Genomic DNA, 27,491 nt, shown 5'->3' on the forward strand with positions numbered 1-27,491 from the left:
AGGGTGATGTCCTGCCTCTGGCCAGTGGACCATTCTAGTGTTTCAGCTAAAAATGTCCTGTTTTCATCCACAAACTGAGAGATGGGGGTGTCAGCAGTCTCTAGTCACTAGATGGCGCTAGTTTCTATTCGTTCTGTGATTTTTGTGGACAGGATACAGTCTTTTCTGAGCTGTCCTCGATTTGGTCGAAAAAGAAGAAATACACATAGAATGAGTTTGATTAAAAATATACAGCGTTAAATAGGAGTATCATACAGCCAGTAGCTCTACCTTACAAATACAGGTTACTTATATATAACAGTAATGAGCAGAAATACGTCCTCAAATCTAATTTGAATCTTGCTGAAACGATTCCTCGATCGTCAGTATTTTTGTTTTTTTGTTTTGTTAATGTCTCTGGAGGTTGCTTGCTTGTCTTTTAGACAGCCATACGCAGGACTCGTGCTGAACGGGGTGAAATCTGTGGAGACGCGATGGCGCCCTCTGCTGGCCGAGATGCGCAACTGCACTATGGCCGTCCACATTGCACAGAAGGACTGGGAAGGAGACGAATGGAGAAATATCCTCAGGGAGAATTTTGCAATGAAACAGCCTGAAGTGGACGAGCTTCTGGGATCCGGGGAAAGATTTGGCCGTGGTGTTGTGGCAGGTGACATGATGTACAAATTCCTGCATTCTGTAACATCAGTGATAGATAGATAGATAGATAGATAGATAGATAGATAGATACTTTATTCATCCCAATGGGATATTTACAACTTTCAGCAGCATCCACAAGCATAGGTAATTTTATTTTAATAAATAAAAAATACAATAGAAATAGAACAAAAAACTACTAGATACTAGAATTTAAAGGTACAATATATAACAAAAAAAATATAACAAATAAAATATAATAAAAATATAACAAAATACTAAATACTAGAAATTTGAATATATATATATATATATATATATATATATATATATATATATATATATATATTCAAATATATATATATATAATAAGCACAAAGTTAATGAATGTAAATGAGCCTTGCAGAAAATTTGGTGAAATTCCATGTGCATAATATTTCTGTAATGTTGTCTGAAGAATTTCAGAAATGTTTATGAATATTCAAGAAATTTGTACCATAAAAGTAATATTTTACTTCGCCTTCTTCTTGTGTCAGTTAAAAAAGCATCTACAAAAATCAAATACTGGCTTTGTAAAGTACTTCCATATGGATTTATTTTCTGTCCAGCCATTTATCAGAATAAGAAAATACATACATAGTTCTGCATTAATCCAGTTTCAGGTTCTAGATTATATTCATAATTAATTTTAATGATCAAATCTGACTAGATGTCATTTTGAAATTGACGCACCTGTCTGAAGAGGAACCAGTGACAGGAAATGTATTTATCTGTCTGGAAAAATATTTTCAGTTTTGTTTAAACATCAAAAGGCTGGCTTGTCACATATCAGCAGAAGATTTAATGGTTGATGGCGATATTTAATATTAAATACTGCCCAATATATCTGCCTTTGTGAGATAATGCTACACCACTAATAATTCTTACAAAAAAGTCCAGTACTGTCAGCAATTCTTTGAACAATATATTGTGCATCCCCAGTTACAAATAAATTTGTCCTTGCTGATCAGGTCTTGTGGATGTTGGGGAAACATGGTTATGTTCTGAAGATGTCTCTCCAGAGGAAATGAGAGAGCTGGAAAAAGCAGCTTGCCTGACTGGACTTGCCCAAAAATACCTCACGAGACTGTCCAGGCCACGCTGGCTCACAGAGCCGCTGTATTCAAGAGGCCATAAAGACATGTGGATGGTAAGGATCCCAGAACATCTGCTACCTCCGGATCCTGTGGTTGAGTTCTTATAGCGGTCACTGAGACCTGCAGTGCTGTTAGTTTAATGACTTAATGACAGGTCTGTGTTGATTGTACTAACTGATGACTAATCATTCATCTATAACCTTTTCACATTTTAACTGGCATCAAATGTTATTCCTTTACTTGTCACAATTAGGCCCATTTATACTGCTAGAATATAAATACATCACATGTCAAATACCAACATTGCTTCACCTTTTATACTGAATGTAGTAGGATTTTAGGATATATTAGCAAACATGCTGATTTAGAAATAAATATTAAAAAAAAAAACACTATCATGACCTTTCTTGTCTATAAGTTTACTCAGTCACTGTTTTGATCACACCTGGCTCATTTACAGTAAAAATAAAGAATGCACATATTTAAAATCAAAATTGTTGCACCGTTCTTTATTATCAATCTATTATCAAAATCATGCAAACATCTAAAGAAGACAAAGGGCTTAAGTTTAGATAAGGAACCGTTGCAGACCCACCACTGTTTATGGTAGACAGCTTGGACATTTAGAGCTCTGTTCATTATTATGAATCTATAAATCAGCCTAGAACTGAGCAGCTGAGAAACGTATCTTGGGTTTGAAGTCAGCTTAGGGGATTCCCTCACATCCATAATATGCTCACTGAATTGACCTGTAAAAGAAAATTTGTTTTACCCGCCCTACCTTTGGTCAAAACAGCTGACCATAACAGTTGATCAAAAGAGTTTGACAAGGGCCAAATTGTGATGGCTAGATGACTGGATCAGAGCATCTCCAAAACTGCAGCTCTTGTGGGGTGTTCCCGGTCTGCAGTGGTCAGTATCTATCAAAAGTATCCTTTAATTCCTGGTGGCCTCACCTCGCAACTTACAGGACTTAAAGAATCTGCTGCTAACATCTTGGTGCCAGATACCACAGCACACCTTCAGGGATCTAGTAGAGTCCATGCGTTGATGGGTCAGGGTAGTTTTGTCAGCAAAAGGGGGACTAACACAATATTAGGCAGGTGGTCATAATGTTATGGCTGATCTGTGTATTTTAAGTCATTTTCTTCCAACAGTAGGCTATTTCTTATACATCAGTAAGTAAAATAAATAATAAAAGTTACTACAATGTAAAATATTTTCAACTTCTTATCAACAGTAACTTATAAGTGTTACAGACTTTTCTGTTTGCTCAAGTCTTCCCTCAGGTAGATGACACATCAGATCAGTATCTATTTTTAAGTTATTGTTTCATTCTCTGAAGAAATTCTTTTAAAAAAAAGTTTGCAAAAGTTTTAGTATTACGATTTATTAAAATCCACGTCCCCAGTCTAAAAAGAGATCTGGTAAATTTATTTTCAAGAAAGACATTTCAGTCAGTGCAGGCTAGTTTTAAGAGGTCGGTCATGAATGTGGATACAAATGTATTCTGTAAGGTTTTTAAAGAAGTAATTTTCAGTGCTACAATAATTTAAGAAATAGCCATCAGTCATTTATAGATATTCATATATAGTGGATTATGCTATAAACAACACAATACATATGAGCTATAAGTGTCTAATGCACTCTCACCCGATTGCTGGGGCAGAGAACATAGATAGATAGATAGATAGATAGATAGATAGATAGATAGATAGATAGATAGATAGATAGATAGATAGATAGATAGATAGACAGATAGATAGACAGATAGACAGATAGACATCTATCAGTACATATTTATAAAGTGTGATCATGTACAGATCTAAGACTTTTCCACAGTGCCACATTCTCTCCCCAGCATGGCTCCCGATCCCCTTCAGCGCTTATTGAACCAGTAAGACTCCAATGCTGCGCGTGCGCACAACAAACTCCAACAAAGCTCGTCCACCCATTTTCTGAACCGCTTAAATGTGTTGCAGATTGTCTGCCCAAGACCGATTACCAGGTAGAATGCAACAAAACACACGGAAATGCCTGCCTTTGCATTTTGGGTGTTGAAGTCCTTCAGAGCGCAATGACGCTGGCTCGAGGCTGTGTCAGATTTTAAGGCTGTTTCCGAGTCGAGTCCGATTTGATTCTATGTAAATGAGCCGAATTCAAGAGTCAATTGTGCAGGATGATGAACCGAGTCGTATCTGAATAAAGCTTAACGTTCCCTCTGTCCCATCTACATGTCAGCTCTCCAATTTGAATTTTTGCTCCTTGAGAAAAACTAAACAAAACAATACTGCCAATAAACATGCGAAAGGGCATTTGTCAAATATCGAAATCTCCTGTTTGTCTGCGATGAACCGTTTCTCTGTGCGGAGTCGACACCCAAGCTTTGGTTTCGACTCTCCATTACCGATTCCTGAAATCGGAGAACCGACACTTTAGGAATGGACTTCCAGCTCTTTGGAGAGCGAAGGCACATGTGTAATGTCGGTCCGAAAAAGTGGTGAATATAGCAGCGAAACGCTTAGAAAGTAGAATTAGAAACGCATGTAGAAACTCTGGGAAAGAGGTATGGACACGAACCCCTTGAATTCTGGACACAACGACACAGACGCGGCGGCGGCGGCTCACACCAACTCGAGCAGAAACCTCCGGAATTCATGCAGTACCGGCTCCAGCACGGAGACTTTAGACAGGTGAGTACCTTTTAATTTCTTAAGAAATAAATAATGTTCTTATTTAAACCAGTTAACCTCTTTCAGTGTCACGGAGTGTGTGTAGAGATGAACTCTCGTGCTGGTGTCACTGGAGTTTTTACTGAATTAACTTGTATGGAAACAACACACGTCTTGTCTTCATGTACATTTATTTATTTGCCTTTTAATTGTGTTGCAGTCCTACAGGTGCTCATGTTGAATGGTGCAAACAGCTATTTGCAGCCACAATGTCAAGTCAAAATCCTGGAGCCATCACATCAGAGGCTATGTCTCGAGACTATAAGGTGAGATGGACAGTCACATACACCTCCATCAACAAACACATGGTTGTGACATGCTGGATGTCCAGCACTACTAAAATATCAGTCCATCTACTGCTGCAGTGTGCAGTTTGCTTTTCATTTTGCAGTTTTAAATTCTCTAAAAGGTTAGGTGTGTTAGATTTTCTAAATAATATTAATCATAGGTACTAAATATGTTTTTTATCAGAAATACATTAATATTAAAGTAGACAGTAGGAAAAACAGAGACGAAAAGAGAAATTGCAGCATAAACCCTGTTTACACTTGCAACTAAAATACCATCACCTCAAAATGCAGGTGTAAATGTACCCAAAATACATTTAAATCACATTACTGAAACCACTTTACGCCTCAAACCATGACTGAGATGCACTTTATCCAGTTATACAAGTGTATATATGCCTGCTCCTCCCAGTAATGATCCATGACTCAAAAAATTCAAAAGTCTTACATAAGCACCTAGAAACAAGAAACAACACAGAAAGTGGGTGGTGAAGGCAATGAACTGATTACATGGATTTGACTCCAAGTGTGCATGTTTGTGGTTAAAATCTTATAAGAATGCAAACTAGACAACCAAAACAATAATAATAATATAATAATAATAATAATAATAATAATAATAATAATAATAATAAAAAATTATATCTGAAAACACATGGATGAATCTCAGGATGAAACACATGGATTCATTTATCACATGGTGTGATAGATGGACAGGAGAAGTTGGAATGAAAGATCAAAATATGGAAATAGATATTTAGGTAGAAAGAGGGTGCAGGAAACAGAAGTAATATATATTTAAACCCTGTTGTGAAAGACGATGCACTGAAGCCTGAATGCTACCTCAAAACCTTAAAAGCATATGCAATTAATCCATATCCTTTTAAGATTAGTAAAAGCTTATTTCAGATATAGCAAGGATTGCCTCACTCGTGAACTCTTTCACCCTGAAAAGTTACTAAAATGCTGCCAGTACTCCCCAGCAGCTGTTAATGTATTCATGTGAACGTTTCTATGGAGTAAGACCTAATGTTCCCCTCAACGTAAGCAGTCCAAGGTCCACCCGCAACTTGCTATTAATGGTAAGTTACAAGAAAAGAATGATTTGTATTTAAAGCGGTACTACATCCTTAAATATCATTGGAGTTAGTGAGTAGAACTCCAGACATAGAGATAATGGTGATTTAAAGTTGATGTCACTTTAAGTGTACATCTGTTGATCATTTTCTGACCTGTATTAAGATTTTTTTTTACTTTGCATGAGAATGCCATTTGGACTGAATATCACATTATCTCTAGAATTTACAGGGACTAAACTTCATCTCTCAGTATTTAACCTTTTTGCATGGAATCTAAACATGTTTTCCATCTACAACTCTTTATGCCCTGAAAGTTTATCTTTGTGGTTCATGTGTGTGAGCAAAAAAAAACATTGAAAATGGGTTTTATTATGATGGAATGGGTTTTATTGTGATGGAATAGATCACAGGAAGAGCAATAAGCTGAAATTATACTTTTTTTGTTTTGTATAGTACTAAAACTCGAGTACTTCCCAGTCTTGGCTATAAAATCTCTTGTGACATTTCATGTCCTGTTCCTCAATCTGTTCTTAGACTGTAAGATGGCAATTCTTGCGAAACTCTGTGAATTGTTCTCAGCACTGACACTGCAGTGAGGACTGGTCTCTGTAACTCCTCTCTTCTTTTTTCTCTTCCTCTGTTCATCTTTCTTTTCTTTTTTTTTGTCCGTTTTCTTGCCGTTTTCTGATATAGGATTATGATGGTGGAATTCTCTTGGACAGTGATGCTCAGCATAAAGACGTCTGCTTGGCAAGTCGTGTGTGTGTGTGTGTGTCAGTGTGTATGTGTCTGTGTGTTTGTCTGTTTGTTGTACCCTGTGCCCCTCAGACATAAACGTTTGGTGTAATATATGGTGTTATGGTATTAACAGAATTAAACTGTGGACACCTGGGCACTACAGAGGCAGATTGAGTGGAGAGAGAGAGAGAGAGATGGACGGATGTTTGAATTAAAAAATCACGATGAATAGACATAATAATATAGGCACAGCATATAACAGTGGCATTATACAGCATGGTTGCATGGTCTTAGGAAGTTCTGTTAAGGGAAAATAATTAAATGAAAAGTTCTAAAAATTAAACATCCTATAAAGATCAGTGAACAATAAAGAACAAATGTGACCTTCAACATTTATGTTTTTTTAAATAAATGTTCTTTTAGGTATACCTTCATGGAGTTTTATAAGATTTCATAACTGGTAAAATCAACTTGTTGCTCCAGTGGTACACGTTGACATCATTACATCACTCAATTCCTGCAGATTTTTCAAATGTACCTTTCATACAGTAAATCCCATTTTACCACATCCCAACAAGCCTTCTTTTGGATTCAGATTGGGTGACTCAGAAAACCACTGAAGAACCAGTGTTATTTTGAAGCCTCAGCTTTGTGGAAGTGGAAGTGGAACCCAACAAGCTCATCTGCCGCAGGTTTCAGGGTGTTGTGCATTCTAAAATGCTTTTCTGCTCATCACAATTGTAGAGTGGTTATTTGAGTTAGTCTCACAGAACTGCTGCCTCATTGGATATTTTCACTTTACCACACCATTCTGAGTATACACTACTGACTGTTCTGCATAAAAACCCAGAAGATCAGCAATTACAGGAATAGTCCAACTTTCTGGCACCAGCAATCATGCCATGGTCAAAATCACTCATCATTTTTCCCCGATACTGATGGTTGATGCGAATATTGGCCGAGCTGGTTGCCTTCACTCTACTCATGCATCAAAAGAAGAAGAAGAAGCCTTTACATATATACAGTGCTGCTTGAAAGTTTGTGAACCCCTTGAGCTTTTCAGACTTTTCTGTTGTTTTACCTTGATTTTCTTATTTAGAAAGAAGTTTCTCACTCTTGATTGACCTAGTCAGGGTCCGGATCTCAATCCAATTGAAATGTTGTGGCTAGACCTGAAGTGGGCGGTACATGCCAGATGTCTTTCCAACCTCTCTCAACTTCTGCAAGAAGGAGTGGGCAAAAATCCCCAAAGACAGATGTGAGAGACTGGTCAGTGGTTACAGATGTTTGGTTGAAGTAATGCCTGCAAAAGGAGGTGCCACAAGCTACTAAATAAAAGGCTTCACTTACTTTTGCACATAGAATAATTCAATCTTTTCGTAGTTTTTTGGCTACTCGCTAAATTCCCTCTAAACAAACATATGCAATTGATCAACATACATCTTGACATTTAATTTATAAAAAGCAGGTGATGATAAAATAAGAAAATCAAGGTAAAACAACAGAACACTCTGAACAACTCAAGGGGTTCACAAACTTTCAAGCAGCACTGTATTACAGCACAGTGAAATTCTTTCTTCACATATCCAGCTTTGGAAGTAGGGGTCACAGTGCAGCCAAGATGCAGCATACCTAGAGCTGAGAGGTTAAAGGTCTTAATCAAGAGTGGCAGCTTGGCAGTCCTGGGGTTGAACCATGACCTTCCGATCATCAACCCAGAGCCTAAACCACTTGAGGTACCACTGCCACCAAACCAGCAAGCTTTGGTATACCTAACATTCCATACTGTGTATGAGGGTAAATCTCATGTAACAGCTGAATAATGCTGATGAGCCTGGTCACTCCACTCTGTCTGTTAGCTTGATGAAAATAGCCAGAGGCTTGTTAATAACAAGGCACTATTTTGTTCTTGGTAGTGACAGCATCCAGTTTTGCCCTTTGACACACAGCTGTACAGTGAATTGAAAGACTGCATTCTCTTCAGCCCTTTGAGACAAAGAGTGTTGTCATTCGAGGAGAATCAAAATGGTAAAGAAACAATATTCATAACAAGACATTTAGAATGTTCCCTTTTTAGGGCAGATGACAAAAATCATCAGATATTGTGTGTTAAGATGGGTCAAAAATTATATCATTACTGAGGTATGGATCCTTGTCTGATAGTGCATCATTATTCTCTAGGCTCCAAAATCCTATATATAAATCCTTTGCTGGTGTAGCCTCCTCCATTTTGTGTCTCTGCATGCTCTCTGTAATACCCCCACCCCTTAGTCTTGGTGTATAATAATGTCATTCCTTACAAAATATTTTTGTTTATACATTAGAATTGTATTGTCGTTTTAATGTTGTGCCCAAGTTTCATTTTTCATGATCTTCTTTCTTTTGTATTAATTATACAATAGTGGTGCATTTAATTTTTCAGAAATAATAAAGAATGCAAACATTTGACCTAGACTGCAAAACATTGTAAACTTTTAGCAAGACAGTATAAGCAGGTAGGTAGATTTAATACATTTAATAAACATCTTGTCCTTGGTGTCCAGAAGACTGCTTTTGTATTTTCTCTTTTTTGTGTTGTTTTCAACAAAATTCCATTCAGACCATTTAAATTGTACAGATTGATTTTTCCCCAAAACTTAAAAGGAGTCTTGTCTTTAAACAGCTCTGGCTTTGACAGCCTTTTACAGGCAAAATTATAGGCTTCTTTTCTTGTTTATTTTGCCCTCCAGACATTGGGCAGGGCCTGTGTGTTACTCTGTATGGAAAATAGCTGCCAAGGGAAAGGTTGTGCAGTATTCTTGTGGATCCACTGCTTTCATCAGCCATACGTTTTTTTGCTTTTGAGCTTTAACAAGTAGCAGTTTCCTCAGTCCATATGTGTTGCATTGTCATATTACAACTATACTGCAATTGCCTCTGTATGTTTCACACTCTCTCCCATAGTTTACTAATTGCTCTTGCCTTTTTGCATGAATGACTTGTCTGTGGTTCCCTTATCCTTCTTTTTCTGTGGCATTTAACTCGTACTACAAGTGTGTGGTCACTGTATGTGTGAATAAAAAAAGAATTTGACTCATGTGACGGTGTGATTATGTGTGTATTTAGGCTAATGATGTGTGTTTCTTTGTTAGGCACTGAGAGAAGGCAATAAGCAAGCAATGCTGGAGGAGGCTCCACGTGTGCCTGGAGAGACCATCAAAGCTATTGGTAAGGTAATGTTGCAGTCTGATGGTAATGATAAAACTGAATAACAAAATGCTTCAAATATCATGTCTTTTCATCAACAGTTATAGTAAGGTCCATAAATGAAGTTATTGTTTTTTTTTTTACCTTGGTCGCAAAAATTTCCTTGGTCTCAAATCTTGTTGATTCATTTTTTAATTTGTTGCTTGTGACCCAAAGTATTTTGTCTGAATTGTAACATCACAGTCCCTGAAAAATCTAATAATTTCCCATTAAAAAATTTCTCATTGTTTAGGCTTTAATATATCCAGAGATATTATTCCAAGTCACAGGAATGTTTGAGAAACATGGAGACAAACTTGACCTCTATCTGGTTCTCTGCTCAGACGTCACCACTATTCTCCATCATTCTCAAATGGGAAAAGTCCAGAATGCTTATATGTGAATGGTATTAGGGACCCCACTATAATAGACACAGATGTTAGAAGTCACATTTTGTTCTTAAACCGCTATATTTCACTGAAGTTGAAGGATCATTCCATGTTGTGTTCATGTTTACATGTATCCACATATCCAGGCTGGGGGTATGATGGGGTTGACATTGTCCAGATGCCAGTGGAACCTTGTGCCTCTGTGACATGCGAGTTTAGATTGCTTCAGTATGAGGCTTTGTTCAGGGCTTAACTGAGGAAAGAAATTTACCTTAATGAGTCCAGAGAAAAAGCTTACAAATTGACCCATACAGAGTGTCCAGACATCATATTGTAGGTTTTGTGGAACTGAAATGTGTAATCCACATAAAACAGCCATGGAATATTGATGACTCCTAAAACATGTAATGTCATTTTTATTCCGAGACGTTTTCACTTGATGTTGTTGATGATGTTATGAACAAATGATGTTAAAGCACCACCTTAAGTATAAGTGAAAAATGACAAACGCTGTGAAATACATCTGAGATACACATTTTGACATTTGTCATCAGTATGATATCCATTAAGACAGTGTTATGAACTATATAAAGACTGAAATCTTGAAGTGGCTTTAAACAATTACAAACTGCAAAATGCTGCGTTTCCAAATACATTTATTTCTTCCTTGGAACTGCGCCATCTAGCGGCGGTGTGCTGTATCACCCTTAGTGTCTTAGCTTTTTAAATAAATGTGACCAAATAATCTGACTATAGGTACAGAAATCTTGAAACACGTTATTGTAAAAGAGAGATCGGTTTATTTGTATAGCACATTTAACAATGGACATTGTCTCAAAGCAGCTTTACTGGAGTATAGAAACCGAGAAAAAATTATAAAGCTTAAAGTTTAGTAACATTTATCTCTAATGAGCAAGCCTGAGGCAATGGTGGGGAGGAAAAACTCCCTGAGATGATAGGAGAAAGAAACATTGAGAGGAACCAGGCTCAGAGGGGAACCCATCCTCATTTGTGTGACACTGGACAGTAAATAACGTAAATGTTAATTTATACATACATGGATTGATAAACTAGGGTAATCTATTAATTAACAATGATGTACATTTATTATGTATATTCTTTTTATCATTATTTTATATTTTTATTTTATTATTTTATATTGTTATAATGTACATTTACCCTCCCTTTTGCTGCTGGTTTCTGAGAGCTACTAACCAAATTTTGTTGTATCACTACAATGACTATAAAGACTTTTTATCTTTCTTATTATATTATACGGAGAAGATGTAGCAGAATGTACAGGGTGGAGCAGAACTGCAAGGTGGTTGGAGGCAGTGAAATGTTAGTGAGTGATGAGTGTCCTAGCAGTGTAGTGTAGAGTTCAGTAGATTTATGGTTGTGGGGAAAAACTGGCCCTGAACCTGCTGGTTCTGGTGCAGATGGTCCTGTATCTCTTCCTGGATGGAAGGGGGTTGTGACTAGGGTGGGAGGAGTCCTTGATGATTTTGTGTGCTCTCCGCAGACATCTACTTGTAGTGAAAGGACTCAGTGTCTTGTAGTTGGGTGCCGAGGATGCATCGGGCAGATTTAAGCACCCTTTGCAGACATTTCCTCTTATCTGTACTATATAATAAACACACACTCTCTTCACAGAAAAAAATGTTATGTACATCTGTCCTTTCTCTGGAGCTGTGAGTGGCACATTGACCATCACCGACTACAAGCTTTACTTCAAGAGTCTCGCTCGAGTAAGACAGTCTTCCTACTCTTAAACATCAGCTTTCTTTAAAAAAAAATGCAAACATGTTTAAAGACAACCTGAAATCAACTAACCTTTTTTGTGTTCAGCTTGTTGGCTTTTTTTTGTGCTCGGTTAGATTGATGTGTATTATTCATTTAAAAAAATGTAATTTTCAACTAAAGAACAGTGAAATTTGTCTGCCCTTAAATTCGTCTTAGCCAGAATATCTGGCTTATTAACAATATTTTTTTTATCTGAAATAAAATATGGTTTAATGTGATATGGACTGTTCACATGATTGGAGTAGAGATACTATTTTGATCCACTGTCTTGGTTTAGAGCTCCTACCTGTACCATAGCTATATAATTATCTGCATATATTCCCTCATTGTTTTCTGTCTGCATGCTTGTTTATGGTCCTGTGTGGTCTGCTTTTCTGTTAGTTTGTATTATCCACACTCATCTCTAGAGATTACTTCTCTTATGTGTAACACGCCTGGAAAAATAAATCAGATTTTACTTCTGCTAGAATCCTCCTTTTGTACTGGATGTAAACCTGGGAGCTATCAGCCGCTTGGAGGTTATCGGGGTGCAAAGCCATGGAGAGAACACTCAAGGTCTAGAGATAGTCTGCAAAGTAAGAGAGAATCCCACTTCACACCTCTACTTGTATACATGTAAACACATTCATTTAAAGTGAACTGTCTCTAAATTCCCTGTTTATGTTCATTTCAAGGACTTGAGGAACCTAAGATTTGCCTATAAAAAGCAGGTACAGAGCAAGTTGGAAATCTTTGAGACGTTGTCCAAGTATGCATTCCCTCTCTCCCATGACTTGGTAAGGTCCACAGGCTGTTTTTTTATTTATTAATTATTGAGTATGGTTTACCATTGTTTTCCTAAGAGCTTTTATACTATGTTATAAGGTTGCTGGAAGACTAACAAACAAATTACTTTGTTTTATAACTCATTTGTGTTATTGTACAGTATTTGTTGACTATATTTCAGCACCAGGCTTTATCAGGATAGTTACTAGTTACTAGTTTCTCATTATTTTGGTTTAAATTTAGGCTAAAACTGACCAATTTCCAGACTTTCAACCAACAGGTATATCAAGTATATGAACATGTCATATTTAGCCAAGAAATAAGCAACATTCCACTAATCTGTTTTACAGAATTGTGCTTGCTTTCCATGATTAATTTCTCTTTAGTAACTGTAGCTGCAGTGTTCTGAAAAATGTATAGTAAATGAAAGTTTTTGTTGTAACTTGTGCTTTCTTGGTCTGCAGCCTCTCTTTGCATTTAAATACCTGGAGAAGTTTCCAGAAGATGGATGGAAGGTTTATGATCCTATAGCTGAATACAAGAGACAGGTAAAAGCATGTGAACAACCCAGAAAGATTCAGTGACAGAGGTGGTGTTTTAACAGTATTTTTATGTGAACACATACACAGCTTCAGGTGATTTTATTTTATTTTTTAAGGGTAAAGTGGGTGAGGGTTTGTACCCTTCACTGGGCCAGTATCGTTAGTGGATTGTATAGTAATTTAAACAGAATATGTTAATTATAATAAAGTTAATTATTTACAGAGAAAAAAGAAATTTGTATTCCAAGTAAAAACATCCAAGCTGTACTGTAGCAGGAGAACAGACGAATATTAATCACTTCGACATGCAAAAAATAAAATAAGAGCCTTTAGCACTTTCATCAAGGATTTGAATTACCAGACGATGGGAGGGTAGGACCTAATTGAGACATTGACTCTGAACAATGACATGGACTATTAATAAAATGTGTAAATATAGTATTAGTAGCTCGTAGAATATTGCCCAGTTATATAAAAAACATGCAGCTGCAGCAAAGAATCTAGTACTGAACACACATGTACAGCTTGCTTTTTTTAATTATGAAATTAATTCTTATTCTTAATTTAATTATGTGTTCTTACTGTATATGGATCATTTAAAGATAGTACTTGTTCACTAAATGATGCATCTGTGTTGCATGGGATTCCTGTAAAACTCACTGTTATCCTCACTTTCTATTAGGCATCTAATAGCATTCTGTAAATAACTTGCTTGCTAAGGCTTGCTTTTAAGTCTTTCATCTTTTGAGTTTTTCTTAAAGAAATTCTTGCAGGATTCCAAATATATCAGTAATATTAGCTGTCAGTTTCCCATTTTTTTGGTTTTCTTACTATGCCTCTGCCAGTAAGTTGTGGAGGAATTGTGTTTTTAGTTGTACATGCAAATGAACCGAACCGAACACTGGCTAAATTGTGCATACTTCCAGTAGCCGATTTTAAAAGAAGCTGTTTTAAAAGAGTCAACCCACAATACCAACATTGCCTTTGGCATGCATTCAAAATTTTTGGGAATTTTTGCGTGTTTGTTTGTTGACTGATGGCATGGGTGGTCTGTTCGATTTTTAGCCCAAGCTTGGTGGTATGATTGATGTGGAAGCAAGCAAAAAATCTTGACATGAAAGAAAATTTGGTTATATATTTACAAAAATACTCTTTTACAAGGAATTCAGATGAAGAAAGGAAAGAATTAAGCGGCTTGGAGCAGATCGACCCAATTTGCAAATTCAGCAGCAGTCAAGTAACCACAATCAAGCTTCCACTCTGTGCTTTCCCAGCACTTCTTATTGAATTGCATTGGCCATGTTGTCAATGGAAAAGAGACTGGTGCCTGAGATGACTGACTTTAACCAGAAGGTCATTGAGAAATTGGCAAACAAGAAAAAAGGAGGCCTGTGATTAGGCTGTGTGTGTGTGTTTTTTAATGATTGCCTTCATTACTTATAATAAACCCACATTGAACTTAAATTCCCTGATTCATAGTAGATTTATTGCATGCTTTAACAGTTGACTTTACCAGTAACATTTTCAATATTTTATCTTAGCAGTAATGATGCATAATCACCTGATAAATGGCTATTTAAAGTGCTGCAAAAGTTTGTTTGCGCCCCCCAAAAACATTTTTCAAGCACCAGCCGCCAGTGCCCTTGACCCTGGGAAATTGGTAATATTGGTGATATTTTGGGTGGCTGGAACGGATTCTCTGACTTCACATTATTTCTTGAGGGACAATTTGTATCGCAATACTAATTTTCACCTTAAGAATGAATTAAATTTTTATTTTTTTTAAAAATTAGGTTAATGGTTAATTAGGTTAATTTTTTAAAAAAATGAGGTTTATGACACCTATAGCAGTGGAGCAGATGGTGACGGTTCTTGATGTCTTGCTGCCGCTCCCATACTAATAATTGATTGGATTAAGTGTTCTAAATGTTTGGTAAGGCTGCTTTAAGCCAATGTAAAAATACCAAATAGATAAACTGGTTTGAATTAAACATATTTCTATGTGATATGTAAGCCTTTTTGGGAATGAGTTCTTTCAGATGTGTACTGTGGAGTGGAATCTGGGTTGAGGCAGTCTGTAGTTTCTTACAACACCTATAGCATTGGACCAGATAAACATGAACAGCACCTAAAATCTGTATTTACTTTAAATTACTAAGTTGGTCAGTGTTCAGACCATCACTTCATGGTCCAGTGTGTTTGTTTGCTGTATACAGGGTCTGCCCAATGAGAGCTGGTTTATCAGTAAGATCAACAGCAATTACGAGGTGTGCGAGACATACCCAGCCCTGCTTGTTTTGCCATCCAGCATCAATGAGGACGAGCTCAGGAGAGTCGCTGCCTTCAGAGCCAAACGTCGCTTTCCTGTAAGTCCAATCAGCCAGAGCCGTAATTTCTGTTCTTTAGCTCAGACTTTTTTTTATGTAACATCATTGTGGCTGTATATTTTAACGTCACTATATTTACCATAATTTTTGTACATGACATAGGTTCATTAGAGATGGGTAATATGGCAAAAATTTTAGATCATAGTGTATGATGTTTTCATGATATATGATGTACCAACACTGAAGTTAGAACAAAGACATAGCGAAGCAGCAGTACCACATTTAGTAAAAGATTTACTTTTTTATTTCATGTTTACAAAGACAATTTGGAAAAAAGAAAACTATATATGTAAAACATAATACATGTGTAAACCACACTAGCACAGTAACACAAACAACTGTAGATTTGATTACACTGAATCATGGATGAAGGAATTTGCATTTTGTTTGCATGTGACATTAAAATGAACAGTGACCCGAGTGCAAATGATAAATCGGCCTCAGCTGCTGCCCTCTAGTCCCTTATTTACAGATCACAGGCATATGACATGCAGCAGTTTACTTTCATATACCCATAACTGAAACTTTATACCTGTGCTACTACTTATTCATGCGATTCTTTAATCAGCCACTCATATTATAGCAGCAGAATGCCTGAAATGATATGCCAACAGTTCAACTGATGCTCACATCAAACATCAGAGTGTAGAAATTGTGATTTTTGGCATGGATGTTTATGCCAGGCAGGCTGGTTTGAGTATTTCACAATCTTCACTATGATTTTCACTCATGGGCTCTACATTTTACACAGAACAGTGTAGAAAAAATTCAGGGAGCAGCTGCTCTGTGGGCAGAAATACTTTTTTTTTTTGGGAGAATGGTCAGACTGGTACAAGCAGACAGAGCAGAACAACAGCTTTAAGCCCACAAGCCTTTTGTGAGCCAAGAATAGGAAACTGAGCCTACATTAGCCACGGGCTCACTGAAACTTGGCAACTGAAGATTGAAAAACATGTATACATTCAGTTTATTAAAGTAAATTTTTATAAAATAAACACTGAGTGTACACTGAGTAATTATTTTCCTCCCAATCTTTAACTGTGCAGTTTCAGTAAGTCTGTGGCTTGCACAATGCATGTCATATAATGGAACACCTTTACACTTACACATTCTGCCTGTATATCTGTATAACACTTGTATACCTGCACATTCATACAGTTAGCTAATCAGCCAATCATGTGGCAGCAACACAATGCAAAAAAAAAAAATCAATACAGATACAGGTCAGGAGCTTCAGTTAATGTTCACATCAAACATCAGAATAAAAAAAGTGTTCTCTGTGACTTGGCAGGGTCTCCTGGGAATTTAACACACAACAGTCTCTAGAGTTTCCTCAGAACGCTGCAGAGTCATTTTGTTGTATAAACAGCATTTACAGAAACATTGTATTCACAATAATTATCTTTTTATGCTCAGGTACTCTCATGGATCCATCCAGAGAGTCAGGCAGCCATAGTGCGTTGTGGTCAGCCTCAGGTGGGCCCTTTAGACCGTCGCTGTAAAGAAGATGAACGATACCTCCAGACTATCCTTGATGCCAATGCCCAATCACACAAACTCTGCATCTTTGATGCCCGTCAGAGCAGCGTGGCTATCACAAACAAAGTAAGCAGAGCCAGTTGTTGTAAATGATTTATTGATTTATCTTAACTGGTTAAAACCTGTGTTGAGACAGACTTGTGTGAAAGTAGAAAATGACATTAATTCAATTCATTTTCTGTGTTAAGACAATAATCTTCTATACTTTATTTTGATAAGCGATCATTTAAAACCATAGCTATAACAGAATTATTTCAGTATTTATTTACTCTATCATATTTTCAGTGGTTAAAAAAATGTGGCTTGAGAAACATGATTTAATTCCATATGTTGACACATTTCCTTGTGTAACCAGAATTTAGGGAAGGAGGGTGTCGAAGGGCTAGACTTATTCCTAGTGATTTTTAGGAATAACTAGCTTAATGCAGCTGTAGATAGCTTGTTTTCAGCTGGGTAAAATTTCTTTCTGCATAATTTTCTCCACTGCTTTGTTGTGTTTACTTTCTCAGAGCAGTGATACCAGATTGTGGGTCTTTTTTCTGCCTCACATGTAAGCCTAATGTGGCAATAAGGGATTGGCTTCCAGTGAGGCAGTGAATTAAAGTAGTGTGAAGCTTTCTGGATACTTTAACGCTCAGCTCGTGTTTTTGGTCTTTAAAAGAAGACTGGATCATATGTGGATTTAAAAAAATGCAGAGTGAATTCTTTCCCCTTCTGAGCATTTGTTCTAGTAACAGCTGTTCTTATTAAACATTGGAGTACAAAAAATGACCACAGGAGTGTTCAAAATCCACAAACACAGTGCTATTTTTCTTATAGGCCAAAGATGGTGGCTATGAGAATGAGAGTTTCTATCCCAACGTAGAATTGAACTTCCTGGAGATTCCCAACATGCACGTCATAAGAGAGTCCTTGCGCAAACTGAAGGAGGTGGTGTATCCTGCCATCGATGAGCAGCGGTGGTTCTCCTCTGTGGATTCCACACATTGGCTGGAGTACATCAGGGTGAGGGTTTAGAATTAACAGAATTAATTAATTTGTAACTGGTTGTCTTGTGTACTTGTTTTTGTCCTGACCACAGACATCAGCTCAGGACAGAGGCACTATATGAATTTGTTCTGCTTCCTTAAACTGCCAGAGTGGTCTTCTCCTTTCACCAGGGTTCAAAACATGTAGTGATAACACCTTTACCAATGTGCGGTCACATATAATATAATATAATATTGGACTTCATTATGCTACATTTAATTAAAAAAATAATATTTAAATATCCCATGTGAATAGCTGTTGCTAGCTGGTGCAGTGCGGATAGCTGATAGAATCGAGTCGGGCAAGAGTTCAGTGGTGGTGCACTGCAGTGACGGCTGGGACCGCACAGCACAGCTCACTTCTCTGGCCATGCTGATGCTAGATTCCTATTACCGCTCACTGAGGGGCTTCCAGGTGCTGCTGGAGAAGGAGTGGCTCAGCTTAGGACACCGTTTCACCTCGGTGAGTTGAAATCACCTTCTTATCAAACTTGATTTGGTTGTTTGAATTTGAATTTAGTGTAAAGATGTCTCTAACTGTATCACATCAAAGTAACCCTTACTTGATAAAACTGCAATCAAATGTTGCTACCCCATGCTAATTGGTCTTTTTTAGATCTTGGTCATCATTAGGCACATCAGCAATTTATTTGAAGTATGATCATCTCTGTATCTAAAGTAGCACAAGGTTTATTTGTGCAAAATACATAACTTTTTTTATTTAAAAAAGCAGCAGGTACGATAAAATACAAAATAATATAAAGTATACATTTATAGAAGTTATTAAAAATTATTACAAAAATTATACCTTATCAATGAAGTAGATATCTTGAATGTAGACATTTTTTCTATTTATCATTATGAGATTAATGTAAACAAACAAAAGCAAAGGTCTTTAAGGGCACACAAGCTACACCGCATTGTCAAGAAAAGAAATGCATCCCAAGGACTGTCTATGGATCATGCAACATTTGGCAAAAGATTCTCTGATGAGATTGAGCCTTATGTCTGGCGAAAAATAGGCACTGCACATCACCTGGCTAATACCATCTAGTGTTTCCCACCATATAGACTTTACTGGGTCTGCCCAGGTATAATAACAGTCGCCAAAGTATATTTGGTGACCAATTTTTGCATTTTTGGATCTCCACTCACTCTACTGCTTCTCTACTCTACTTCTAATATACCCAGCCTTTTGGGAAACACTGTTTGGTGAAACATGGTGTTGGTGGCATCATGCTGTGGGGGTGCTTCTCATTGGTAGAGACAGGGAGACTGGTAACAATTTAGGGATAAATGAATGCAGGCAAATACATGAAAAAAAGAGAAAAAAAACTCCTACAGAGCACATACAATATCACACAGGGTTGATAGTTGACCCTAAGCATACAGCCAAAACATCAGTGGAGTCCTGGAATGTCTTTCAGGGTTCATTTATAGCCCAGACTTGGAAACCCAAATCCAGGTGTGTAAATCTTAGAAGAACATATTCAAGAAAGCTTATAGCTGCAAGTGCTGCCAAAAGGGCTTCTACAAAATTATTGATTAAAGGGTCTGAATACTTTTCTATACACTAATGGTGTGTTTGTCTCTCCTCAGCGTGTAGGACATGGTGATGAGAATCACGCCAACTCTGAGCGTTCTCCTCTGTTTTTGCAGTTCATAGACTGTGTTTGGCAAATGACTAGACAGGTGAGTTTAAGAACCCTGAACTAGCTCAAATGAACTATTTATAAACCTTCTTAAGTGCACAATCCAAAAGTGTGTTTGCAATGCCTTCATCTATTTCCACCTTCCGAAGGGATTTATTAGTTTTAACAGACGCTAAGCATAAAGAATTAGACCCTTTATAGAGGACACCAGTCTAAGAAACATGTCCATGTTTTTAATAAAATTTGCAGCCTTGCTGTTCATAATGTTTCAGCTGGAGGTTTAAGAATTATTCACGACATGTGGAAAAACCTCAGTATCATCCTTAAAACTTCTGTTATGCTTCTGTAACTCTGGGCAGCTATAACATACACTATATTGCCAAAAGTATTCGCTCACCCATCCAAATAATCAGAATCAGGTGTTCCAATCACTTCCATGGCCACAGGTGTATAAAATCAAGCACCTAGGCATGCAGACTGTTTTTACAAACATTTGTGAAAGAATGGGTCGCTCTCAGGAGCTCAGTGAATTCCAGCGTGGAACTGTGATAGGATGCCACCTGTGCAACAAATCCAGTCGTGAAATTTCCTCGCTCCTAAATATTCCACAGTCAACTGTCAGCTGTATTATAAGAACGTGGAAGTGTTTGGGAACGACAGCAACTCAGCCACGAAGTGGTAGGCCAAGTAAACTGACGGAGCGGGGTCAGCGGGTGCTGAGGCGCATAGTGCGAAGAGGTCACCAACTTTCTGCAGAGTCAATCGCTACAGACCTCCAAACTTCATGTGGCCTTCAGATTAGCTCAAGAACAGTGCGCAGAGAGCTTCATAGAATGGGTTTCCATGGGCGAGCAGCTGCATCCAAGCCATACATCACCAAGTGCAATGCAAAGCATCGGATGCAGTGGTGTAAAGCACGCCGCCACTGGACTCTAGAGCAGTGGAGACGCGTTCTCTGGAGTGACGAATCGCGCTTCTCCATCTGGCAATCTGATGGACGAGTCTGGGTTTGGCGGTTGCCAGGAGAACGGTACTTGTCTGACTGCATTGTGCCAAGTGTAAAGTTTGGTGGAGGGGGGATTATGGTGTGGGGTTGTTTTTCAGGAGCTGGGCTTGGCCCCTTAGTTCCAGTGAAAGGAACTCTGAATGCTTCAGCATACCAAGACATTTTGGACAATTCCATGCTCCCAACTTTGTGGGAACAGTTTGGAGCTGGCCCCTTCCTCTTCCAACATGACTGTGCACCAGTGCACAAAGCAAGGTCCATAAAGACATGGATGACAGAGTCTGGTGTGGATGAACTTGACTGGCCTGCACAGAGTCCTGACCTCACCCCGATAGAACACCTTTGGGATGAATTAGAGCGGAGACTGAGAGCCAGGCCTTCTCGTCCAACATCAGTGTGTGACCTCACAAATGCGCTTCTGGAAGAATGGTCAAAAATTCCCATAAACACACTCCTAAACCTTGTGGACAGCCTTCCCAGAAGAGTTGAAGCTGTTATAGCTGCAAAGGGTGGACCAACGTCATATTGAACCCTATGGATTAGGAATGGGATGTCACTTAAGTTCATATGCGAGTCAAGGCAGGTGAGCAAATACTTTTGGCAATATAGTGTATCTGGCTCTATTATCATGTGCACTCACCAGTTACGGCTGCATACTGTAACTTTCCTATCAGCTCGAATCATTCAGGTCATTCTCCTTTAACCCTTTGTAGACGATTGTCTGAATACAGCCGAGGTGGTGTATGTATCTTGCCAATGCCAGTTGGTGCACATATAATTGTAAATGAATCTAGGCAACAAGGAGTTAACTGCTCACAGGATGTGTAACCTCTAGAGACCGTTGTGTGACAAAGTCAGCAGCTCTGAAATACTCAGACCAGCCCATCTGGCACTTCAAAATCATTGTGATCATATTTTCTCCTCTAATCTGATGATTTGTGTGAACATAGCTAAAGCTCTTGACCTGTATCTACATGATTTCATTCATTTCACTGCTTACACATTGGCTGACATGCATGCACAGGTGTTCAGGTGTTGAATAATAAAGTATTCAGTAAGAATTTGTATTTCTCTTTCATTTTCTGTAATACGACACACATCAGTAATATTAACTTAGTTAAAGTCTGAAAAGCTGCAAGTCTCAATCAGTCTGCAGGCTGCTGGCCTCTAGTGGAATGTAGAGATGGTAGATGCAAAACGAGGAAATTCATCCTCTCTCGTGCTGTATTAATTGCAGAAGTATGTTTTGTAACGTGGTCTGTGTTGTGTCCTTCTACACAGTGCAGTTTAATCTGAAAGCTGTGAGAAATAAATAATACATGTTTAATGAAAATTCAGGATTGTTACCCCGAATATTTTAAGTAGATAAAATATTAAGTACTAAAGCTTAAGTTCTAAAATTAAATTTAAGTACTAAAATTAGACACTTAAGCAGATGCCTTAAATAATATAAACACCATGCCTGTACTGCCATGCTAGTTAGTGTTGTTGGATATGCTTTGGGAGTGGGCACAAACATGAAGATATTTTTTTACAGTATCCCAAGTTGTGATGAAGTAATGTCGGAGGCGGAAGTAGTAGACTCCATCTGCAGATTTATTAAACAACAGCGGGCAAAGGGCAGAGTCAAAAAACAGGTGAAAGTCAAAAACTGGAAAACAAGAAATCAGCAAACTAGTCCAATATACGCTAGGCAAAAAAGGCAAAATGAGAGAGACAAAAACACAGTAATCCACAATGTATGCATGAGACTAAGGCTTGGTACGTCGGCTAGGAACAATACTTCGCAAATAACACAATGAGCGCTCTGCTTATATATCCGGTCGGCCGGCCGGAAATGTGCTCAAAACTCGGGAGAGGGCTCCCTCCTGTGTTCAGAACTTGATCTAGCCGTGACAGACAGACTTGACAAACCTTTCTGCATCCTGTCTTAGTGAGGGCCACCAAAACCTTTGTAGTAGTAGCCAGGCGGTTCTATGGATGCCCAGGTGCCCTGAACTGAGAGAGTCGTGAACCCATTGTGTGACCCGTGGGTGTAATGTGGCTGGCACATAAAGAAGATTCGGTGGGCAGTTTGTGGGTGGAGGTTCCTCAACGTACGCCTGCTGAATCTCTTCAATCAAGTTCCACTGGACTGGAGCTAGAATGGCAGTGTGTGGAAGAATGTTGTCAGGGTGAGAAGGAGGATGCATGGTTTCAAACTGTCGGGATAAAGCATCTGCTTTGCCGTTCTTGGAACCAGGGCGGTAGGTAACTGAGAACTGGAACCTGGTAAAGAACATGGCCCATCGAGCCTGTTGAGGATTCAGACGCTTGGCATTACGGAGGCATTCCAAATTGCGGTGGTCAGTGAGTAGCATGCCCCCTCATGCCAGTGTCGCCACTCCTCTATTGCCGCTTTGATGGATAATAATTCCTTATTTCCCACATCATAGTTGATTTCAGCAGAACTTAACTTTCGGAAGTAGAAGGCACATGGATGAAGTTTACCAGGGTCCCCATGACGTTGAGACAGCACAGCACCTATACCACTGTTAGATGCATCCACCTCTACCACAAAGAGAAGTTCCGGGTCGGGATGTCGAAGAATAGGAGCAGTAGTGAAACTTTCCTTCAACTTAGACAAGGCGTTACAGGCCATGTCTGTCCATATCAACCTTTTGGGTTTATCCCTCAGTAACAATGTCAGCGGACCAGCAATGGTGCTATAGTTGCAAATAAACCTGCGATGAAAGTTGGCGAACCCCAGAAACCATTGTAGTTCTATAATGGTGTTTGGCTCAGGCCACTTACTGATGCCGTGCAATTTATTTTGGTCCATTTCTACTCCCTTTGATGAAATCACATACCCCAGGAACGTAATAGTAGACTGATGAAACTCGCACTTCTCAGGTTTCACATACAGGTGATTGCGTAACAAGCGGTTGAGAACTTCAATGTATTCATCCATAGCTTTCATTTAAGGTAGTGCTAGCAGGTAAATCCGGCTTTTGGGTGGCATGGTGTCCGGTAATAGATTTATAGCACAATCCCATGGGCAGTGTGGCAGGAGACCTGCTGCCCTTTCTTTACAAAAAAACTTCTTTCAAATCCTCATACTCACTTGGATATGTGGCAGGAACTGAGGTCTCAGGGCTTTCGACTGACGTGGTTAAACAGGGACAAGAAATGGCGTGGGAGAAGCACAAGTCCTGGCATTGAGAGGACCAGCTTATTAGTTCACCCCGTTTCCAGGATATATGAGGGTCGTGTAGTCGTATAATGGGATTAGCAGGGGAAGAGGTGATGCCAGGTTTTCGTGATGAAATAATCACACTTGTAACTCCAGCAGTTCGGTTTGGTGTGTGAGAAAACCTCTCCAATGGGCTGACTGTTGATGGCAGTGATTTGAAGAGGTGGGACACACAGGAGAGTGGAAAGGCATAATTCCTCTACCAGCTTGCTATCGATAAGGTTAACTGCCGCTCCAGAATCTATTAATGCTCAGACAGATAAACTCTTATGAGCAGAGCGTGACATAACAGGCAGGGAAAAGCAAAAGAGTAGTGGATTCTCACCCACCTGAGGCGTGGTTGGCCGCTCAGGGCACCTATGGATCTGGTGTCCAGATTGACCACAGTAGAAGCAAAGCCGCATTTGGATGCGACGCTGGCGCTCCTTCTCAGATACACGAAAACGTCCAAGTTGCATGGGTTCAGTGTACTCCTCTCTGGGTGGTTGTGTCTCTTTGTGACGAGGAGCTAAGGAGAGTGTGTGGGTGTTAGCATGATGCTGCTGGCGGAGATTGTCCAATCGGATGGCCGTAGAAATGTACTGGGAGAGAGTGGTCTTCGTCTCCCGGCAGGCCATCTCAGCCTCGAGAGCAGGGTTGAGGCCTTCCCAAAAGACAGCCCCTAAAGCAGTGGCATTCCAGCCGGATTGAGCAGCAAGGGTGCGAAATTTTATAGCATAGTCAGCGGCGGTATCGGATCCTTGGCATAGCTCCAGAAGTTGGACAGACACATCCTGTCCCTCTGCAGGGTATTCAAACACCTCTCTAATTTGTCAGGTGAAATAAGTGAATGGCGTTTTAACCTGCGGGTCTGAGTCCCAAACAGCGGAAGCCCAGTCTAAGTACACAAGTACTACAGAATTGTATTTTCCACCCTGGCTCAATTAAGCTTTTGTTTTTACATTATAACCAAAGCATTGGATAAACAACTTGCTAATGAATGCAGCTAATGAATCACATACTACATATGCCTTGATAAGAACATTTCAGTGCTAAACTGGAAGGACGACGGCCATCCCTGGTTACTTTTTATTTAACACAATTACTTTGAATAATGTAAATTTATGACCTCAGCTTTTATGGTTGTAATTGTTATACCAATGTTATGTGACCCAATGTGACTCATCATAATCAGACAATATTATTGCCCTTGTGTTGTTGTTTTGGCATAAATACAGTCATGGGGAATAAGTATACCCTCCTTAAATGCAGTGTTTTTATTTATCAGTGTCAAAATTATAATTGTGTAGTCTTTAAATCTTTAAATTTGATACTACTGCTTCTACCAATACTTATATACTACTACTACTACTACTACTACTACTAATAATAATAATAATAATAAAACATCAGGTTTTTAAGCACCTGTGGAACTGAGGTCAGTTGAGACGTACTACAGTACTGTAGGCAGAATGAAATTTGTGCCTAAACACATGAATTTGTCACCTTGATTGATTGTGTTTTATTGTTTATTTTGCTCACATTCCTCAGTTTCCCTCAGCATTTGAGTTCAATGAGCTGTTCCTCATTACCGTATTAGATCATCTCTACAGCTGCCTGTTTGGGACCTTCCTCTACAACAGTGAGCAGGAGCGAAACTCAAAGGCAAGAAACACAATCATCATTTTATTAGAGTAAATATATTAGATATTTTAGAACACACTTTGTGTCCTGTTCTTAAAATAAATGTAGTTGACACCAAATTAAGATCATAAGTTTTCTGCAATAAAAGAATAATTTATTTACATTGCTGGTAGAGGTGGTGCTATAATGTGGGGTTTTAGAGTATTACAAGAATAACCATAACAAAAGATACTCTTTAGGAAATTTTAAGCTTTGCCTACTTATGTCAGACAACAAGACCTGGTGGTCCAGTCAGCGTTCCAGTTCATCCTGATGACACTCAAGCTCTTCCACACCAACCATGGAAACCATGTCTTTATGGACCTCATTGAATATATAGAGGCATCATGATGGACATGTTTGGGTTCCCTAGTGCCTGTGAAAGGAACACTTAATACTAGAGCATATAAAGACTTTTTAGACAATTGTGAGCTTCCATGGTTGTGGTCAGGTGTCCACAATCTTTTGGTTTATAGAATATCTTTATGAAAAGATGTGCATTTTTGTCTTTCTCCAGGGGATGTTTACTAAGACAGTATCACTGTGGTCATACATAAATGGTCAGGCTGAAGACTTCACCAACCCACTCTATCTAAATTATGAACATCATGTTTTGTACCCGATGGCCAGTCTAAGGCACCTGGAGCTCTGGTTGAGCTACTATGTACGCTGGAACCCTCGCATGATGCCTCAGGTGGGAACAGTATAGCAAAGGTTTCACAGAATAGGCCTGGTTACACTGTTTTAAAATACCCACACTTAAAAGAAAGATAAAAAAAATTAAATGTTTACCATTTTTTACTTTAAATGATGTGTTCTAAAACAGTGTAAAAATTGCTCTTTTTGTTAGGTGCCTATTCACCAACATCTGAAAGAACTGCTAGTTATCAAGACAGAGCTGCAGAGAAGAGTGAAGGACCTTCAGAGAGAAGCCTCTTCATCTCCATCACTCTCCTCATCTTCAGAGCTTGGGGGAACAGCTATGCAAACCACTGTCTGATGCATACAGAGACATGACTGACTCTGCAGTAATTCTTTTTATACCACAGTGCTGCCAGTGCTTGATATTGCTTAGTGAGGAAGTGTTAATTAATGTTCTAGCGGCTCTGGTGGCTGACAGTAGTACCAGCTGCAGGGCAGCTCACAGGATCAACACACTCATTCTAATACATTACCATTTCTATAGGAAAAACTTGTATGGTGTCACAAAAATTGGATTTTTTAAATAATTTTCATAAACATTTATTTAATGGTCAAAGGAAAAACTGTATCTATACATTTTCTACCATGGGAGAGTCAGACAGATGAAAAGACAGAGGACCTCTTTACAGTGATATGACAAGCTATGTTTTCTATTTAAAGAGAAAGAAAAGAGACTGATAAGGGAACAACTGTTTATTATGTAAGAGATAAGAGGAACTAACTTCAATTTTAACTGTGTAGATTTTTTAAAAATGGTTATTGTCACAAAACTTTTAATTCATTAAATAAATTTGAAGTTGCTCATTGTCACATAATGGTTAAAGACAGTGTATGACTAACTTTTATCATTAAATTAAAAATTTTAGTATTAAAAGTAACTACACTGAACAAAATTATAAACACAACACTTGTTTTTGCCCCCATTTTTCATGAGCTGAACTCAAAGATCTA

General features: G+C 38.5%; 2 protein-coding genes across 3 annotated transcripts; both read left to right on the top strand.

Annotated features, from left to right (window-relative positions):
* The first annotated feature begins 112 nt into the window (after nucleotides 1–112).
* On the top strand, nucleotides 113–2,266 carry zgc:110222 (uncharacterized protein LOC550336 homolog). Its single transcript, XM_058415709.1, has 2 exons — nucleotides 113–649; nucleotides 1,647–2,266. The coding sequence occupies exons 1-2, from the start codon at nucleotides 391–393 to the stop codon at nucleotides 1,877–1,879; spliced, it is 492 nt and encodes a 163-aa protein (XP_058271692.1). The 5' UTR covers nucleotides 113–390; the 3' UTR covers nucleotides 1,880–2,266.
* A 1,907-nt stretch (nucleotides 2,267–4,173) lies between these two features.
* mtmr1b (myotubularin related protein 1b) lies at nucleotides 4,174–27,487 on the top strand. Of its 2 annotated transcripts, XM_058415130.1 has the most exons (16): nucleotides 4,174–4,465; nucleotides 4,665–4,770; nucleotides 6,564–6,620; nucleotides 9,740–9,815; nucleotides 11,876–11,970; nucleotides 12,493–12,600; nucleotides 12,700–12,801; nucleotides 13,255–13,338; nucleotides 15,549–15,698; nucleotides 17,136–17,324; nucleotides 18,078–18,263; nucleotides 18,543–18,749; nucleotides 19,886–19,978; nucleotides 25,707–25,820; nucleotides 26,356–26,532; nucleotides 26,689–27,487. In XM_058415130.1, the coding sequence occupies exons 1-16, from the start codon at nucleotides 4,341–4,343 to the stop codon at nucleotides 26,836–26,838; spliced, it is 2,019 nt and encodes a 672-aa protein (XP_058271113.1). In that variant the 5' UTR covers nucleotides 4,174–4,340; the 3' UTR covers nucleotides 26,839–27,487. The 2 variants fall into 2 exon arrangements, with proteins under 2 accessions (XP_058271113.1, XP_058271114.1); XM_058415131.1 differs by lacking the exon at nucleotides 6,564–6,620 and having other exon boundaries at nucleotides 4,175–4,465.
* The last annotated feature ends 4 nt before the right edge of the window (nucleotides 27,488–27,491 follow it).

This window comes from Hemibagrus wyckioides, linkage group LG18 (assembly GCF_019097595.1).
Source record: "Hemibagrus wyckioides isolate EC202008001 linkage group LG18, SWU_Hwy_1.0, whole genome shotgun sequence".
Classification (NCBI taxonomy): Eukaryota; Metazoa; Chordata; class Actinopteri; order Siluriformes; family Bagridae; genus Hemibagrus; species Hemibagrus wyckioides.

Coding starts and splice junctions, on each gene's coding strand:
- zgc:110222 (XM_058415709.1), top strand. CDS start 391: ATGTCTCTGGAGGTTGCTTGCTTGTCTTTTAGACAGCCATACGCAGGA. Junction 650..1,646: donor TGGCCGTGGTGTTGTGGCAG/GTGACATGATGT, acceptor CTTGCTGATCAG/GTCTTGTGGATGTTGGGGAA.
- mtmr1b (XM_058415130.1), top strand. CDS start 4,341: ATGGACACGAACCCCTTGAATTCTGGACACAACGACACAGACGCGGCG. Junction 6,621..9,739: donor AGCATAAAGACGTCTGCTTG/GCAAGTCGTGTG, acceptor TTTCTTTGTTAG/GCACTGAGAGAAGGCAATAA. Junction 18,750..19,885: donor TAGGACACCGTTTCACCTCG/GTGAGTTGAAAT, acceptor GTCTCTCCTCAG/CGTGTAGGACATGGTGATGA.